This window comes from Anas acuta, chromosome 14 (assembly GCF_963932015.1).
Source record: "Anas acuta chromosome 14, bAnaAcu1.1, whole genome shotgun sequence".
In the NCBI taxonomy this organism is placed as follows: Eukaryota; Metazoa; Chordata; class Aves; order Anseriformes; family Anatidae; genus Anas; species Anas acuta.
In genome coordinates, this window is record NC_088992.1 from 4,644,460 (window position 1) to 4,664,503 (window position 20,044).

At 40.1% G+C, this 20,044-nt stretch overlaps 1 protein-coding gene across 8 annotated transcripts in view; it reads right to left on the reverse strand.

Annotated features, from left to right (window-relative positions):
* Window positions 1-19,427, reverse strand: part of FAM13B (family with sequence similarity 13 member B) — a 46,522-nt gene extending 27,095 nt beyond the window's left edge. For 3 of the 8 annotated variants that reach the window (XM_068698419.1, XM_068698420.1, XM_068698412.1), the window contains exons 1-7: window positions 19,175-19,426; window positions 9,048-9,214; window positions 7,964-8,154; window positions 7,331-7,543; window positions 5,500-5,677; window positions 4,770-4,914; window positions 1,902-2,059 (exon numbers count right to left, since the gene is read on the reverse strand). In XM_068698419.1, the coding sequence (XP_068554520.1) occupies window positions 1,902-2,059; window positions 4,770-4,914; window positions 5,500-5,677; window positions 7,331-7,543; window positions 7,964-8,120 (851 nt within the window). In that variant the 5' untranslated portion in view covers window positions 8,121-8,154; window positions 9,048-9,214; window positions 19,175-19,426. The other 5 variants (XM_068698418.1, XM_068698415.1, XM_068698414.1 and 2 more) reach the window with 5 other exon arrangements.
* Between the last annotated feature and the right edge of the window lie 617 nt (window positions 19,428-20,044).

Consider the following 20,044-nt stretch of genomic DNA (forward strand, 5'->3'; position numbering starts at 1 on the left):
AACAGTAGAATTGCTTAAAAACTTCAACTGGAACAATGAACTTCTGCTGAATTCCAATTTAAGGAAGGTTTTTTGTTTGTTTGAATTCAAGTCAAGCTAAAATTGAGCAGCTGCCTTACTGCCAAGGATATAATTAAAGTATGATTTTAGTTACAAAACAGAAGTATGTTTTTTTCATTATTTTACATTTTACAAATTCCTGCAACAAAGCAGAAGTGTGAAGCAAAGCAACTAAACAGATTTCAACCTGAAATCCATGCCATCTTAAGACCCATCAGTCTTAGGCACTACACCTACTCCCGAATCTCCCTGCATTTGGCTGCATTTAGTTGCTCTTCTTTTACAGATTCCTCCTCACCCTTCCCAACAAGTTGCTACACGCCCATACTGAAATACGTGCTGCGTAAGGGAAAAAGTCAAATTCCATTCATAAAATGTCAACTCTAAGTACAAGTAAAGCAAACCAAAAAAAAACTGTGTACTACAAGCAAATAAAATATGAACCTGTGTATTACAAGCAAGCACAATTAAGCTCTCAGACAAGTACAATTTTAAGTTTATGCATCAGCTTTAATGAGGATACCTTAATTAAAAGTTCACTCCCACTCTAATACTCCTGCCTGTATTAGACTTTGCAGCTCCCAAACTTGCTCACAGCTCTTTACCAGCACAGCCTAGCCAAACACAGCCCTTTCCAGAGTCGGGCTCTTCAGCAGGTAGTACAGGTCTCCCAGCTTCAGCAGTAGTTACACCCATTTAGATAATGTGAGACCTTGCCTTTCTATGCATTCTTCTAAAAACCAGTTAAATTAAACCTCAGCTTGTGCATAAGGGTTAGTCATGTCACTCATATTGATATAACAAAGAAACATGAACCCTGAGTTAAATTTAGCTAGCAGGGTTTAAATGAACTCAAAAAGAATACTCAAGTGTTTTACAAATGTATGAAATAGTCAACTTTTACATGTATAACGCTGTATTTGAACAGGGCATCCAGAGTCTTCTTTTCAATTCAAATTAAGAAGATTTTCTGGATCCTCAAATCAAATTTTCTGCAGTTGCAAGCAACCCCTTCTATGAAATCTCATTTAACCTCTCAAAATGCCACCTTTAATTTCCTCAAAATTTCCTCTGCATTACTCCTACTGATAGGGCCATTCCAGAACCTTATTCCCCTAAATTCCAAGCTAAAATCGTTAACAGTCACTATTAGCTCTTCACAAACACAGTCCTAGTGGTCATATCTTGATCCCCTTCGACCCTGGTGATTCTTCTTTCTAGAATATTTTCAGAAAGTAATCACACCTACAGAGACTTCATTAGAATTGTTTATGCAATAGATTCTGTGTACAACAGTAAAATAAGAAAGCACTTTCATTTATCACTTGACAAAACCGAGCATTAAAAAGAAAAAAACTGAACTGGATAAACAAAACTTCATGGATTTAGGAATGAATTAGGGTCGTGTAAGGACACTTATGCCCACTAGCATGTGACAAGAAATAACCCTCATATTTCTTATTGGAAGGGAATAGGAAGAAAGGGAATGGTGGAAAGACGGCACAGAAGGGTTTGTATCTACAGGATCTTTTTTATTGTTTTTATTGTATTTATTATATTTATTGTTTAAATACCACTTCACAATTTCACTAAATACGGCCTTTTTTCCCCCTTTCTCCACGTAAATCATCATAGTTAATCCAATCTGACTTCTACAGGCCTTCTACTGAATTTGTGAACAGTTATTTTATTCCACAGTTCACCACAAGAACTGCACCTACTTCGTAAGCTTTTGAGGTGCATTTCAGTGTCCACAAACAGAAGTCTGACAGCTTCACTCTCACACACAACAAACTACGTGCCGTATTTTAAACCCAAACTCCAAAACAGAGAAATGTTACCTTGTTGATGCTGTAACACTCCTGGAATCTGAGGTACTCCCTGTCATATCTAGATGCACCACAGCTGGCCTTTCAACAGGTTTCTCTGTGCCATCTTCTGGAAGCTCTTCTGACTGCTCAAGCTTTACATCCTCCTCCTCTTCTAAGAGATCATTTATCTGTACAAAGATTTATTCACTGTTAATGGCTGGTAAAGCTCTTTTAAGAGGTCCAAAGAATTGTAAGAACATGAGAGATATAAAAAATCGTGTTTATAAAAGGAGAAAAATCTTCAATTTCAGAAATATCAGGAACACTATGCCTCTTTTATGAAAAACATACACTCTACGCCCTAAAAAAAAAAAAAAAAAAGCAGCTACATAACCCACTTGAAATGTTAGACAAAAAATAGAGAAGTACCTTTATGCAGTAAATGAATACAAGCAGAATCAAGAAACAACAAAACCCTGGCCACACATAAGTCATGTGGCACAGAACCTTTCTTCCTCTACCCAAAAACAGGGACTGATATTTTCCTCTTATTTGTATGTAAGAAGCATTTTCAAACCCTTTTATGGAAGCCAGTACAGAAATCCAAAAACCCAAACTTTGAAGTAGTAAATGAATATTTATGATGGCAAATGCAAGAGCAAGAGTATTGAGAATTCCTTCTGTGAAGCCATTGTCTATTTTTGTTTCTCAGTTTCCAAATGCAGAGGATGTTTTTACTGAAGCAGCAAAACAAAGTCACTTGAGAAACTAAAACAATATGGTCAAATGACAAATTAATTCAGATGCTTTTTTTTTTTAAAAAAAAAAAAAAAAAAAGCCACTATGTCTAAAGCAAACAGGTAAACACAAAGTGATTTTACTTGTTTCATACGAATCCCTCTTTGATTATTGACCTCCCAACCCCTCATTATCCAAAAAAAATCAAAGTATCAGTAACAGTCCACAGAAAACAGGCTTTATAAAATCTGCCATGTGAGTATAAAACAAAAACCACTGAACTAAGAAAACTGAAACTTAAGCAAAGTTTAAGATTATAAAGACAACAGAGAAGGGTGTTTTTTTGGTTTGGTTTGTTTGTTTGTTTTTTTAAGGGGTGTGGTATGTTATATTGCACTACATTCAGGAGGAGTGATTTATTTACCCCTGATTTTCTTCTGCAATTGCAAGAGGATGTAGCAGTGAAGCATGTGGAAGCCCACCCACACAGTTAGCTTCAAGCAAGGCTGTGTCCTGTATGGACAGGAACCCTTCTACGCTGCAACACCACCCCAGAACTCCTCTCACCAGTCCCGCGGGGAGCAGGACCCAACAGAAGTGCACTGTTGACATCTGGTGGAGACACCATGAAATTATAGGGACACCCTGCCAGACCTCAAAATTTAAAAAAAAAAAAAAAAAAAAAAAAGCACAAAACAACAACAAAACCCACACAACCACACCACACACACGCACTGTTTGGGAAGCAGTTTTGCCAAAGTATGTAATGAATCAGAGATAAGTCAGTAATTTTAAAACATGACAGCACAGACCAGCTAACTGTAAAGAACAGTCATCGTAACCTAAGGCAACAGTTCTCAGCCTTGGGTTGCAGAAGTTAAATCCAGCTCAGCTGTATTTAACAGCTTCCTGAATGCAGCAGGACAATGTCAGCTCTCAGTGCCCGACAGGCTCTTGCTAAGAGTTGAAGGGAGATCAAACATTGCAAAGTTGCAGCAATCCACTTGAAGAGCTAGCAGAGCAGACGCTGCTCGATCCAGAACTTGCTGCCCACGCTTGGCAGTCCAGACCAACGGGTGAGATATCTGCTGCAGCAAAGAGGAAGCAACCAGCTGCACTAGTACTTGCCTTACCCGTCTTGCTGGAAGAGGGCTTTGTGGGATAGTGAGGGTTTAAAAACTCAGCATTTCCTATCACCTTACTTAACAACTGAAAGTCACTCATTCTTTTTCCTTTTTTTCTCTTTAAAGAAAATACACCATTTTAAGGTAACTGAACAAGAAAAAATTAGGTTTATAGTTTTTCACATTTCTGAGCAACGGTTTGATCCAGGATTTCATTAACAATCCTGGAACCTGGCTTTGATTAGATGAGCTTTCGTGTATTATCATTTATACGTCTTGTTACAATGCAAAATATTTGCCATGCTTGAAGAAGGCTGTATCATGACACCACATTTTCATTTCCCTCCTAATAGACTATTTTCCTCAGCATGACATAGTATTTTACCCTACAAAGTTAAATTTGTTGCGAAGAAAGCAAAATGGTGATAATGGATACCATCAGTACCATGAACAGGTGAATCTGGCAACCTGATGCTTGAATACTAAGATCCAGAACATTTATCTTCTACTCAATTTTGTTTCTGTGATTCCAAAACTTTTCCCCACTAATATCAAAATATTTTGTAGTCTTAGAATCAGAAACACCACTCCAAAATTTTAGTATAGAGAACCACCACTGATACCGGCAATTAAGTGGAGTGCAAGACCCTGCATGTTTCTTTCTACCCATACTACTGACCAAGACCAACAACGGGGGGGGGGGTTCTGCTTTCACTTAAAAAGTTCTCCACTCCTGAAAGGTAATTAAAAAGCTATACTGTTCATATATAGCACATATATCCATATTGGGTAGGATGTTATTGTTGGTTTAATTCATAAATATTTTCCTATATGGCATGGATACGCTTGCAGAATTGTTGCTTGGTAGGAAGTAGATCCATGTTAAGAAAATGCATTTAAAGAAATACTAGTTTTTGTCAGTTTGCATGAAACTACCAAAAGACATTAAAAAACTATTGCTATGTACCTTTCATACACATAAATTGATGTGACAGATACTTAAGGGATAAACAATTGCCAATTAAAATGTTCTTACCTGCTCAGTTATTGAGCTTAAATCATTAGTAGATGAAAAATCTTCCTCTTCATTTTCAAAGAATTCATAGTAGTTCTCCAGAAGTCCCGCCATTATTCTGCTAACTATTTCTTGTTCTTTCAGATCCTCCACATCTGTGTAAATGCTGAAGAATTCAACACTGTTTTAGTTTAAAAATCAAAATCCAGCCAATTCACCCCAAAACTGAAAATGGCTTCCATGACTAAGGGCTACACTTCACATTATCCCTATTCCATTCTGAACACATAATTTTAAGCACACCTTCACACTACTGTGTATTTTAAATATAAACTAGTATTAAGATTTATAAGCGGTGAAGTAACACCTATTTAGTCAGTTAACTGTTCATGAGGAATGTTTACAATTTAATTATTTGCCTGTAAAAAGGAAACCCCACTATATACTTGCACTTCAATGGCTTCCTTCCTAAAATGTTTTGCTGAAAAAATTAAAAAAAAAAAAAAAAAAAGAAATTGAACCTCGGTGTACACTAACACAACAATCAAATCTGTGGCTTCCAATACAAGCTGTGGTTCAAATCCAAGCAAAAAATTGTAATATGGTGCTGGGGAAAGACACAGAAAGAATGTTGCCCAAAGCAACTGCATACGTGCTGCTGTTACTCAAGGACTAGGAAAGACTCTAGACTACAAATTTACATTGTCAAATGCACATAAAAACACTATATAAACCTTTATAATCAACTTACTGAAAAACATCTGGGCCAAAGACTGCAGCCAAAGAACTTGCTGACCAAATTTCTTCATGATGTGATGCTACATTGGCTAAAAATTTACACAGAAACTTTAACAAACTGTAATTAACAGGTGGAAGCTGCTGCAAGAGGAACCTCAATTTTCTTCCAAATTCATCTTCATTATTATAATCTAGAAAAAAATAAAAATATTTTAATCACAACATAGAATTTGAAAAAGCATGTATTTCAAATCAATCAACCTTTTGATTTGGGCAACAATTACTTCTCTCTGAAGTACAGGCACTTTGGTCAGCCCACTTAGTGTCAGAAATTAAACTGCATTTGTACAGTCACACTTTCATGCTGTATCTGTCTGGGGTGGGTGGAAGAAATCCTTTCACAGTCACCTTATTATTCAAAGACTGGGTTGGGACAGAGGTTCCACGCTATAGTTTACATGTCACAGATATTGTGTTCCCTTGTCACACCACAATCCCATTTCCAGTCCTGATAAGGTAACACTACAAATCACAGTGCATAGCACTATTAGCTGACAAATGAACAGCCAGCTGCTTTCTGCATTACCAACTTAACAATTCTTTTATTTATCATCTTTTTCAGATGGAAAAAAAAAAAAAGTTTACTAGCTGCTCAGTGAACCATGACTTCAGCAATGCAAATCAAAGAAACATATCACTAATGAAATTTCATCCACTGATAGCTACGCCAGTTTCCCATTACTGCACACAACAAATACATGAACAGAATTTCAAGTTTTAACATGCTTCTCTGGTCGGCAGCTTCCAAAAATTGTTTCCAGCAGAAGACTATTTGGTGCTGTAGAAGGAACACATCAGCGTTCGGCCTCTGCTCACTAGTTAGCCAGGTAACGACTCCATGTTCAAAGTTTCAGAACATATGGATTACCATGGGAGGAAACAGAAGCACCCTCACACTCACTGCTGGAGACGACCCTCCAGTTCACCACTGACTAGATGTAGCATAAATTCTACCCTGAGCAGGACTAAACACGAACTAATTCAACATAAAATCAAAACAGACAGAAATGTGATTCTTACTAAGCACAGGCCCAGCAGTAGAAAAGTGCTAGTCAGTACTGGAAGATGAGCAAAACTCCTGCAGAGTTCCAACCAGCAAAACCATCCGTTATGTCACAGGGTGTGGAACTCTGATGTCTCCTACCTCTTGAGGTTGCGTTAGTTAAAACATTTGTCTTGCGGCAGTGTGTTAAATAGTCAAATTATGAATCAGCTCTAACACCACAAAACCCAGCAGAGGCCAGAAGACCCACGATAGTGGAAACACATAAACAAGCTGGGAATTGGCAAAGAAAATACTGTAGGAATACAGGCGGGAATTTGAAAGTGCAATGGACAACAGGGTGGTTTTTTTTCCTCCTAAATTTTAAACTTAATCCACAGTGGGAGAGCAAATATGACATGAGTATAGGGCTTAAATATGACATGAGTATAGGGCTTGAGCTTCCTTGTCTGGTATATATAAAGTCAACTTGAATCCAGTGGCTTTGACCAGTGTCCCAGGATTCACAGACAAGCACACAGAATACTTGGAATTTATCCTATTTGGCAGCTTCACAGTCATCCTACCTGTTGGATAAATTGTGTCTTCTAAGGAAACTCAGTGTGGATTCAAAGGCCTGTGTATTTGGACTTTTGTGCTTAGAAAGGGTAGTGTTTGAATGCCTCCTAGTCCACAGACTTACACAGAACAACAAAAAATCTGTATTGCCACTACACATCTAGATTTTATAATGTTTTTTACTCTTAAAAAGGGAAAACACTCCATCAAAAATAAATTTTACCTTGAGAAAGTTGCATCAAGTGTGTGTGCAAACTGCCTGGGATAACTGGCTCTGGAAGTTCTTGAAGAAAAAATCTAAGAAGGCTAATAGCTGAGGGTACATCTGCTTCTTTAACCAGGTCCACATCTTCTCCATTATCATATCGTTGCCGAAGCCACTCCACTGTCTCAGCATTCCCATTGACTTGAAAAAGTCCTTCTTGTTCCAGACCCCCTGTGTTAAAAGGAAGTTATAAACTTTTGCATCTAGCATAGATAAAGCTACTGATAATCAGATCCACACAATTCACATACTGAATGACTTTCTTGACCACGGTTCTGCAAGCCCTTTTCCCAGCACACACATTCTTCTGCCCAGCTAACAATACAATAATAAGATAAATATTAGCAGTACCACAAACAGTTTTCTATAAAGTACTCTACTAAGGTGGTTGGGTTAATGTCTTCTGGAAAACAGGAGTAATCACACTTAACAGAAGGAATAGAGCAAGAAAGCTTTTATCACCAAAGAAAATACAGAAATCCAAACCGATTCAATAGAAATAACTTAAAATAAATACTTTTCAAATATCAGCCTATTCTGTAATAGTAATAGATAAGCATATTATTTTAAAACCAGAAAGGTAATACATACCATGTTCCTCAATATAGTCCACTACATGGCGGACTATGAATGGAACCTCATTGTCTGGTTGCCCTTCTTGCTGCAGCTCATCAAGTGGAATTCCAAATATTTTGTTAGCGAGAACAGAGTTGCAGTTACTCAAGGAAGGGGAGGAGCTCTTCCTCATATCTTTTTGCAGCCAAAAATCAAAGCTGTCTTTTCTGTCAAATAAGAGGAATTTTAATTAAAATCATACTTCAGTGTACAGCATTGAGTGTACCAATCTGTAGCACAATTTGTTTTAACTACTTAATACAAATATCCTCTGCTCTCTCTCAATAAGGGCACTGATTCTGTGAAAAGTTCCATAATGACTCCCAATACAGCTAACTAGATCAGTAACTGTTGAGGTGTTCTGTTAAATTCTCAGCAAAGGACTGAAGAGCACATACACAGCAACAAAGGAAATTCAGAAATTTTTAAACACCATATTGTTACTCAAGTAAGTTTTGGGATACTTTTGGAGAGACATATTCTTCAGTATGCTTTCTGAATGTATTTACCAGTCAGGCTTTGAAAAAATCTACCTCAAATGACACTCCAGGGGAAATGAAACTAGTGGATCACACCAAAACGAAACCTCAATGTTTAGCTACATGAAAGGAAGCAAGTATTTGGTGATACAGAACTGCACTGCAGTCAGTATCTAACAGATTTGGCATTTTCTGTTCTACACAATAAACCTTTCACCACCTGCATCAAATTCAAAACTTTGCTGAACATAAAAACCTTCAAAACAAGTTTCTAGCTGCTAAGTGATAAAATTCTTATCATGCAAAAACTGAAACATTACTTGCAAGTCTTTGCTTGATACAGGATGTAGTTAGATAAAGGTATTACCAAAGGCAGTATAAGTCACTCAGTTAAATTGTTATCCTGTCAAACCAGAAAAATTCTAGCAAAGAAAAAACTGTTCTTTCAAAACAAAAGAAGAAGGAGGTTGGTAGTAAGCAACTTAATGCTTTGCTAATGGATTGATAAATTCTAATAGATTAGAAAGACTGAAACCCATATTAATTTTTTTTAAATGGGTTAAGCAGTTTAGGAAACTTACCTCAGAGTACTTAAACAGCCGAGTTTGAAAAACGTTTTCTGCGCCAGCTGCCCTCACTGACCAAGCATTCTTTTGTCATTTATGGTTGTTTAAGATTATGGCAAAAGATCAGCCTGTAGTTCCTCATTGAAGAATAGCAGAACTCGATCAGTACTTCAGCAGTTAATCTGAAAATAAGGAAAACATTATTAGACTGTATGGTTTTCAACAGTTTTAAGCTCAGTCACAAGCCTAAACATCACATTTGAGGCATTCTCCTCATCAAGTCATCAATTTCCTGCCCTGAGCATAATGATCACGTTAGCACATCTTAGAAGGGAGCATGCAAAAAAGCCAATCCCCCATTTTTTACTTAGGAGTTAACCAATCTTAAAGCAAAAGTCAGTACAGGACATCTCTGTCTTCATTATGAAATAAAAATTCTGTTATTTTCAGATTTGTTCATTCTTCTTCCTAAGTAGGCTCGGTAAGGATGTTTTAAAGTACCTACCATACTGAAATATTTAACAGCTGCACAATTTTGTAAAGGATAAAGGATCCCAGGCACTAGTTTAAACACACTACCTTTAAATGTAAGCTTGGCATGAATGAAGTCAACTAAGAAGCAACATACAACATTAACCAGTTTCCAGATCATCTTTTCTAGAAGGTTGATTATACATCCTAGCTGACAGTTCAAAGTGCAAATAATTGTCAGATCCAGATAAAAGGTCACATTCCCTAGAACCTTTTTTTTTTTTTTTTTAGAACACCTTTTAGACTCCAGATAATCTGAATATTTTCTACGTTCTCAGTTCTCAAGATAGCTGTGGGTCCAAATGGTAGTTTTTTTTGTTTTCTGAGGTATTAAAAATTTAGATTGCAGCTTCACGGCACAGTGGAGCTGGTCTAACGTCAAAGGGTCATCTCGCTCTTTTTCTCATGTGTTACAGGTTCTATTTAACTGAAGCAACTATAAATGGGTTGGGATAACCAGGCAAAACTAGCTCATGGTGAATACGTATACATATGAAGACAACACACCACCTAAACTAGACAATAAAATGGCTTTTCTTGGCTTTAAGGTATAGGTAGTAAAACCTTACAGTTCTGAAATTAGAGATCAGTATGTGAATTCACCTGACCGACTTCTTGGAAGTACCCGCACTTTGTTCCTCCACCTTGGCTCTTGCCTATATTCCGTATCAGCCCAAATTAATTTTATCTTCATCTTCCAAGTTATTACAACCTGCTGCTCTCATTTCAACACCCAAACAAAACGGCCACCTATTAGCCTATGACACCAAGAACCCAGTGTTCTTCCTACTTTATTTTTGAGTAAATAACTCTTTCCAGCTCCCAGTCTTCCCCAAACAGCAACCATGTTTTGGAGGAGTTTGCCATAAGCTCTACACAATACTGCTTCATTCTGGTGCTCAAAACTTTTTTGCAGTGAAGCCTGGACAAAAAAAAAAAAAAAAAACACATATTTCAGGCTTACAGGTGTTGAAATCTTTGCCTATGAAAGCAAGCAACACCGCCCAATATCCTTTCCTGTTCTGTCATCCATCTCTAGCTCTCTACTGTCTCACATTATGCACAGGCTGTAAATGTGTCTTGCACAAGTGATCCTGCTCTGAGATCAGGACTCCAGGTGTGCTGACAACAGACAACAGGAGTTATATTCTAGTCAACTAGCTTTACCATTTTTATCAATTATTTTCAAACCTGTCATTGGGTATTCGTGGTTACTAAAGGAGACTGCCAGATTTCAGTAGTGAGTTGCATTTCTTGACTCTCCTATGCTTTATGAAGACACTGCCCAGCCATTCTTGTTATTTTGGTGTATTAGGTGATAATCAGCATAATCTTTGTGTGCAAGTAGATTTTAATCAATCCCAATACACCATGCAACTTTTAAATACCGAGTTGCAAACAGCCTATTTTCTCACGTCCTACCGAAGTCAACCCGTCCACAATGAGCCAGAAAGACTCACATTACCCAACTCTGGGGTTAATTGCAGCTGGGAAAAATCTTTGATGGATCTGCCACAATGCTCCAGGCTGCCTTGCTAAAAGAAACAAACAAACAAACCCTTAAAACCAACAGCACCTAATAAAAAGAGCAAATTAGAAGCAACTACTCCTTAGTACCACAGCACCAAACAAACAATACCGAGTGACAGCTCTTGCAGAGGATAACTTTGTGCTTAGTTAGCTGGCACGAAAGCATCAACCAGGTGCTGAAGATAAACACACTGCCTGAATATTAATTTCATTCAGGAGGCATGGAAAAAAAAGAAAAAGACTTCATTTTAACTAGCTTGGCAATGTACCAATGACGTTGAAACAGCCTGGTTGTCTCACATTTTAGAGCAAAACCAGATTTACAAGCCAAGTTTATACTTCAAAAGAAGTTTCATACAGCTCATCATCACCTAGATGAATTAGTGACTTTCACCCGCACAGATGCAAACATCCTTATACATGCATAACTGAATATATCACAGGCATTCATTTATTTTCAGTGCATTCAAGTCTTGCGCCTTTCAGTACAGGCTTTGGTGTGACCTTCACAGGCTGGGATATTTGATATTCACCAACTCAAGAAAAAGCTAGTTTTTTTTTCAGTTACCTGATTTCCATCAAGTTTTATTTCCTGTTATTTCTACCATTCTACAACTGAAAGGCAGGCTCAGGAGCTGTCAATAATTACATATTACGTCTCCACTTCTTTATATTAACAGCTTTCCCATGCTTTGGCTCAGGATGTGCATTTCCATGGAGACGAGTCTGCAACCTAGGATATGATATCTAGCCTTCAGTATTTCTAGAGTCTGCACTGAGCTTTTATTGCTTTTACTAAGCAATACTGAGCTGGTTGTTTCCATGATCAAACATCTCAGTAACCAGAAGCTGAACCATTCCTTCAACTATTCTTTTATCTGTGTTACCCAGACCTTCTAGAACATGCACTTCTGCCCAGTTCACAACCTAAATGCTTCATAAGTCCTACAGAAACATAATAATTTAAAATAAAATAAAAAAAACTACTTAATTTCTTATTATAAATATTTTCATTACACCTTTCTCGGTCTCCCCCCCTTGCTACTGCAAATGTTTACGCAGATCCCCTGAACTACAATAATATTTTCTAAAATTTAACTACAGAAAATTAAAAGCACCCGTTATTGTCACCACACTTCATTCCAGAATTTTTCAAGAGGCTGAAAAAAAAAAACATATGTCCTATGCAACATCTTGAGCTCAAACAGCTTAAATTAGGGTGAGACAAAGTTTCATTCTGTATTGCATACTTCATTGCTCTCAACTGATTTATTTTTTTTAATAAAATCAGGCAAGTATTCCATGAAGTCTGCTGGGAGAACAGCCCCAAAAGCCTCATTTGGACATCATAATAGCACTCACTCATCTTGGCAACTAAAGCAGTATTCACACCCACACATGAAATGCCACTAAAGGAAATACAGAATACATGGCTAACTGTCGATATTTGAGGAATACGTATGAAAGTTTAGACTTCAGTTTAGTTCAGCTTTTACTTTAGTAGCTGAACTACAAATGTACGGGTGTCATTTTAACTTCGAGTCCTCAGAGCTCCAACAACTTTTCTTAAAATAAAGGAATGAAAAAACAAGAAGTTAAAAGTAAAACAAACTAAAAAGGCTACGAACTGAAACCATGCTACAGGAATGAAAACATTCATTCTAGACTTAGGATTTTGACCACAAATCTCAACTAGTTAAGCCATTCTTTTATCTGCTTATTTTCTTTATCTAGCAAGTACTTCACATCGCCTGTGAAACCAAAACCAAAGCTAACAGTGACTGCAGTTCTGCTCTATTTTTAATACATTGTCTTAGAGTTCGGCATTTTGTGGGATTAGCAGACACCACCAGTGACTTTGTGTAACATGCAAACAGTAAAAAAAACACAAGAAGGCTGTCAGATGGAAGAAGTGTTGCAGGGCAACAAAGTCTCCTGTCCCTACCTGTCTGGAAAAGCACCTCGGGTTCAGACTTGGGCTCTGCAGCCCACGACGCTGCTGTCCTGTGAGATGCCCATACCGAGGGACTGAGCAAGCCACTTGCCACTCACCGCCCTCCGGGACAAGGAGGATCCACGCTTTAACTTTAAGGTGTCTCAAAAAATGAGTGTTTAGTTTTCATTTAATAACCAAGGAGAACACACAGAGGCTAACCGGCCTGCCTGGGAAACGCCCGTGCCCCACACACACTGTGCCAGCTCATTGACAACCTGCACTCTTCTCCTTGCTCTTAATTTTTGTCGAGGTAAAAGAAAATGGAGAGCTTTTTGTTTAAACTCAATGTCACACTCGTAACAGTGAACGCTGCTGATTTCTATGCCATTTGTAATTGCACACTACTGTTGGCATCCCCAGCTAATGAAATGCTTTGGGGCAGAAGAGCTTTTGCTCCACTGACTTCCAGCTTTTGTTCGGCTAACAAATCTGAAAAGAATATTTTGCTCATTTTAATTAATTCAGTCACAACTGAAAAGATGGCCAGGTCAAGGCAGGAGAATCAGTATGGAAAAAAGAGGAAAGAAAGGAAAAGAAGGAGCTTTAAGCAAACAAACAGGCCCCCACCACCACCCGGGACACAGAAAAGGACAAATGATACTTGTCTCAAGAGCACAGTTAAAAGCATGTTAAGCTGTGTAAGCGCCTGAATATAAATAGAAACAGTATTTCCTCCATGTAAAAAGAACGCTCGATTTTAAAGCTACGCTGAAGTACCCAATAGGTTTGAGTAGTCAAAACAGAAATTATTTAAAGAAAAGTTTTATAACCAGCAAGATGAGGTTAAAATAGATTCTTACAAGCAAGATTTCCTCTTTTTGACTGTCAGCAAAATCAGCCATTGAATGGTATTATAGCCAGAAACCTGGATCAGCAAATCAGACACTCGAGCTTATTATTTTAAGTTTAGCAGGACATTTTTCTTAAGACCTTTTCCATCCCCACACAGGGGCAATGTTTTAAAAAAAACACAAGTGTAAGTACAGAATTCCACTTGCAATGTTGAAGGAAACCATGTTAGAAGAAATGTCTTTTCAAGCAGATGTGATCTTCCTGCTCCCTGCATTTCTCCATGTGACACTGACAAGTTCACTTTCTGGTTCAGTGGGAACCAAGAGGAAACAAGCTTGTTGCAGCCTCGCACACAGTCACAGCAGCACTGAGCAGAAGCATGCCATACCAGCGCTTTAATTAATAAGCTCTCACCACTCGCCCGTCTCTGCCTTCACACACACCCCAGCCCTCCACTGAGCTGAAATTCTGCATCGTCTGCCTGCCACTAGCACTTCTGAGATAGCCTCAGAAAATACTGGTTATACCAACAAAACCAAAGCCAAAAAATACATCGCATTTAACAGAATGCAATTACAACGCAATTTTTGTTTCCTGGAAATAAAGCAACAAGCCTTCTAATTTACAAATTAAACTATTCAAATTAAGCATTTATGTTCTTACCATGGAAGAAAGGCAAGAAAGCAACTTATGAAAGCTCTTCTGAAAGAGATATTTAAATCCAAAATTCCATCCATTTTATTATTTTTAAAATTTACAAGCTAAGAAGCCATGTATTGATTAGTATTTATTTTCCTCTCATTAAAATTTAATCTGCAATTTTAGCAGACGGAACTGAATTACACTTTCTCTGAAACAGCTCGTCAACAAAGAGAGGCATTCCTGAGGCATACCCCAACATCCAGAAACAGGGACAGGCATTAGCTAGACTAAACACAAAGTTTATGTTGTTTTTTTTCTTAATTTCAGACTTCAGCCAGGCCAGTGAACCATTCAGCAACTCTACTGCAGCAGCATTAATAAGGCATTGCGCACAGTGACTGATTTAAGCAACATACAAAAAAGTAAACATTTTTTGAAAGAGAAAGCCAAGATCCCCGAAATCTGCTGTCTGATTTTCCCAGTGTTTTGATATAGAAGAATAGCATTTTATATTCACTTACTAGATAAGATCCAAAGGCTTTTTAACTGCATTACAGCAACTCATGATCCTCCTGTAACTGTATTTTAGCAAGAATTAAATAACACCAGAGATGCCTGAAAAAATAGATGTTTGCTTGCTGCTTGACACCCACTACCGAACGCTGCCAGATTTGCTCTCAGCTGCCGCCAATGCACATGTGCAGAATTATAAAGAAACTTCCTGCTCGCACAGATCCCATCGCATTCTTAACAACAGTAGTTAATAAATAAAAAGGCTTTTGTATCTTGTGTAACAGCTAATTATATTCATCCAAGTTGCCCCCCCAGTAAAGCTTCCTTCACCAACCACTTGCATATACGTGCCACTCCATCAGATAATACAGAACTTGAGTGCAATGGTGTTATAAAAGCACAGTACGGTAACGAACAGGAAGAAATTATCAGTAAAACTGCACAATTTGAGAAGTACAAGTTATAAAACAAAACGAGTTCAACAATTATCACTGCTGTTAAGACAGACTTTGGAACAGAAGTCAAACTACCTCACAGGCACCAGGGAAGAAAAAAACTATAAATATATAATGCAGCTAATTTATTATACATAAGTTATCCTATTACATACAAAATCACCAGCTTGTTGCTCTCCCTCCCAAACAGGTAGGCAGAAAAAAAACGTTGGAACTCGGCATCTTACAAAATGTAACACAGAGCCCACTTGCTGCACAAACGCTGCCTCTGTCATAACGCTGACCACGTGCCATCAAAAGAAAGGCCAGTCTCAGCAGCTCCACTGAAGGAGGAGGACATCTCAAAGAAGAGCTCAATTCTGTAGCAATGACTCTTTGAATTGCAGGGAAGGAAAAAAAGCAAAAAAAAAAAAAAAAAAAAAAAAAAAAAAAAAAAAAAAAAAAGAGAGAGGACTGCTAATGAAGTCTCCTCCCCATCCAGTTCTTGTCACAACTTGACCATGACCAAATTTGACGATACCACCACAAATCACAAGGTTAGAAGACACTTTATGGAGTAAAATTAAATAAAAAGTAACCTGATGACATTAAAACACCAACAAGACAACAAAAGATTTAATGAAACGTGAAGTCCAGCAACAAGGAAAAAAAAAGAAGCTTTCAATACACACACTTAAGAGTACAAAGGAAGAAAGAACCACATTCATAAGGTTCCAGCTCTCATTTTTTCAGTTTTGCCCAACCATTATTCTCCTGCACAGCTGAGCACAACTGTTAATCCTGAACACACTGCAGGGAACACGGAACAGAAGAGATGCAGCAAGAGAGCAGCTTGCAGGACTGAAACCTGGTCAACCTCCACAGGGCTCCCACCAGATCTCTGTTCTGCGCCAGCAGCTGCCCCACCCAAGCGGCCTTACAGGCAAGGGAAGAAAATAAAGCATTTAAACCTCCCAATATCAAAAAGATCTGCAAGCCTATGTACTTTTTCACATGAATTTAGTCACTGTCTTTGTTACAAGCTGTTTGAACACAAACATAATGCAGTATCTTCACTTTAACCTCAATTTTGCCATGTTTTTCCTCTTTTAGGACAAATATATTGGATAAAAGGTATTTCATACATTCAGGAAAGAGCATAACTATTTGTCACTATCACGATAAGCTGTTTATTTCACTATAATCACAATATGGTCCTAGATCCAGCAGCACAACCAGTACATTTCTGGTACTGAATGACCCCACCCATATATTGCAAATCTAACAGGTTTTCAGCAAGGCAGACGCCTCCTGAACTAGGCTTTTTAAGAGTTCACAATAAATCAGATCCACAAAAGAAAAGAATGCACCTGGTAGAAGATGCAGCACAAAACACACTCTCAATCATGCTGTAATAATATACCGGCTTCATCTGAATTGACTGAACTTTCCCAAATCCCAACAGTTGGCTATGAAGTCAATACAAAGCTACAGACCCAATTCTGAATTTACCAATACAGGGACAGCCAGCCATTATTCTCAACGTTTTTCGCAGGTAGAAGTGTGTAACTTACAGCAAAATAATACAGTCAGCAAGAGACTCAGAAATTATTTGCCCAATTTCACTAGCTTTCTAGGGAGCAATGCAAAAACCTTTTATTCTCTGCCTGAATCTAACTTTGACATGAGACATACACCAGATATTCAGCACAGAGGCCGCATCAGTCACATTACAAACTGCATTACAAGCAATGAGCCTCACATTCTTCAACGATTTAATGCTGCCTTCAATATCCTATTTTTTGCTCAGATTTTTCTGTTCTTGAGTAAGAGTCCTCGTATCTCAAATGATTAGTAAATACGTAAGTGAGTCTGCAACACAAGACCAGAAGTTAAAAAGATTCACCTCTTTCATCCTTACAGATCCCAATGCCCAATTGCCTTGCAAGAAGCCAATTCACTTTCCTGCCAATGGCTACTGAGTTTCTGTTGTGTGCTAACACTGCAGCACAGACAAGCTAGAATGCACAGAATTTAAGGACAACTTAAAGGCATTCTCTGACCAACCTCACTTCCTCTTCGAGTTGCTTCTTTTAGAGAAGAAAAAAAAACTGGAACAAAAACACCACCTGGCAGCTTTTGCTCGCTTTCTAATGAGCCTGAAACAACGGCATCGCTGCTGAGTTATGAACGTTTGACCAGAGATCAAAAGTTTGAGTACTCAAGAAGGAAATCTCGCAAAACCAAAAAACAAACCAAAACAAAACCCTCCACACACAGAAAGCAGGGGCTTTCACAGAACTTACTCATGCTTGTTCAAAATGCACGGAACATTTCTTCAGCCTCACCTGCTTCTGCAAACATGCTGTTATGTACACTAAAAAGACAAGTTAACTGCACGCACGGATCTGATGTTATGAGCTGTACAAGGCAAATATTAAATCAAGCATTTTAATGGGTGTTGGGAGGTCCTCCAATGCTACCAGCAGCGTGTACAGGAAAAGCCCAAAGTGTTTAAGACTGTGCAGACCAAAACTGTCCTTGGCCAAGCCCAGATGTTTCAGCACACTGTGCCAGAATCTGCCAGCATTATAAGTTATAAGGAGTTCCTCCAAGGCAACATCTCTGAATGTACCATGAAACACTCTACTTGGCTGATCTTCCTAAAATAATACGTAAGTTTCCAGAGAAACGCTTTCAAAACAATGAGACATTTAATCTCAATACCGTAATGTTGTAAAGACAAGGAAGGGACCCCTACAGTGCTGGGCAGGGTACAAAACAGAAAGAGCAGATAAAAAGAGACATGCTGAAATGTCTTCAAATCTATGCAAAAAGAACACACAAAGCAAATTACTTGTAATGAGCAGTAAAAATAAAACAGGATACAAAACAGAGACGGGCTAACGAGACAGCTGAATTTGTTGCACTGCAGGCCAGACTGGCTTCTTCTTTCCTTTTCTATGCGAGCAGATTACATTGCACAGAAGACAGAATAACTTCTAACCTAAATGCTAATCCAGCTTGCCAATTTATTCCAAAGTCGCACCCTAAGTATTCCAACCTTGATGGCGCTCAGGAATACAAGCAAAAAAAAAAAAAGTGAATATATTCACTTTCTTTTTCATTGTTGCTTTTAAACAGGCGAGGCCAGAAAATAGCGATCGGGAGATATTTACTTCCTTCATTCTTTACCTTTTCCCCGCCTTGAGCCTGACAGCAGTTCCCTGTAAGAATTTAACACGGCGGCCAGGCCAAGAACTCGAAAGCGAGGCAGATCCGCGTTAGGCGCTGAAGATGCAGCGTTTTATTTCCCCCCTAAACCCAGCACAAACCCCTCCAACCCCACAGCACCTCCCGTCGGGGCAGCCTTAACAACCCTTCCCGCAGCGGCGCCCAAACCCCCGCGGAGCTCCCCGGAACAATGGCCAAGCCGCCGGGGCGCATTCCTCGGGCTGCACAGCCGCCCAGCGCGGGGCTGAAACCGGCGGGGGCCACCGCCAAGCGCTGCTTTCAGCCGGCGGGGAGCAGCTCCGGGGGCACGGAGCGGCGGGGCCGGGCTGTCAGCAGCGGGGAGCCCCCAGCGGGAGCTGTCAGGGGCCGCGGCCCCTCCCGGGCGGCTCCCCCCGCCGACCGCGCATGCGCCCCGCACCCCCCCCCCCCCCCACCTCACAGGGCCCTCAACCGCCGCCGCCGCCGCCTACCCCGGGGCCCGGCGCGGGCCTCGCCTCTCGCCGCCCCGCCGCTCTCCTCCTCCTCGCCGCTCCGGCCTTCTCCTCAGCCTCCTCCTCTTTCTCCTGCTGCCCCAGCCGCCGCTGTCCGCAGCCGAGCCGGCCGTGTGTGTGTGCGTGCCCGTGGCCGCCCGCCCGCCCGTCCCGCTCGCCGCTGCCTCGCGCGCGCCTCCGCCAGCGGGGGGTCCCCAACGGTAGCGGCGGCACCGGGCGGAAGTGACGCGCTGACTGACAGGTGCAGCGCGCCCCCCGCCCGCCTTCCCTCCCTCTGGGTCACGTGGGATGGAGGCGGGAAAGGGGGGGGGGGGGGGCGCTGAGGGGAGCGGCCCCGCTGAGGGGGCGCTGAGGGAGGAGCCGCGGTTGGGGCGCGGCGGGGCCCTGAGGCGGCCTCAGCGCCGGGCAGGGGGAGCGGGGAGAGCCGTGGGGGGATGCAGGGGTCCTCTGGTGTTTCGCCTCCCGCAGGCACCCCAGTGTGGGGGTCAGTAAGCGGTCGAGGGGGAAGCCTCGGAGCAACCGCCCCCCTGGACAAAGAGCGTTGGGAAATAAAAGATAAGCACCCTCACACCACAGAGCGATCACATTCTGAAATAAAAGATTTACACCCTTCAACCAAGGCACTATCACGTTCTGAAATAAAAGATTTACACCCTTAAACCAAGCTATTGCATTCTGAAATAAAATATTCAGCACCCTTAAACCCAGGAGCTTTCACATTCTGAAACACCACATTCAGCACCCTTAAACCAAGGAGCCATCACGCTCTGAAATACAACATTCAGCACCCTTAAACAAAGCTAGCAGCAGTCTGTGAGGAGAGGCACCCTCATAATAAGTGCTCGAAGC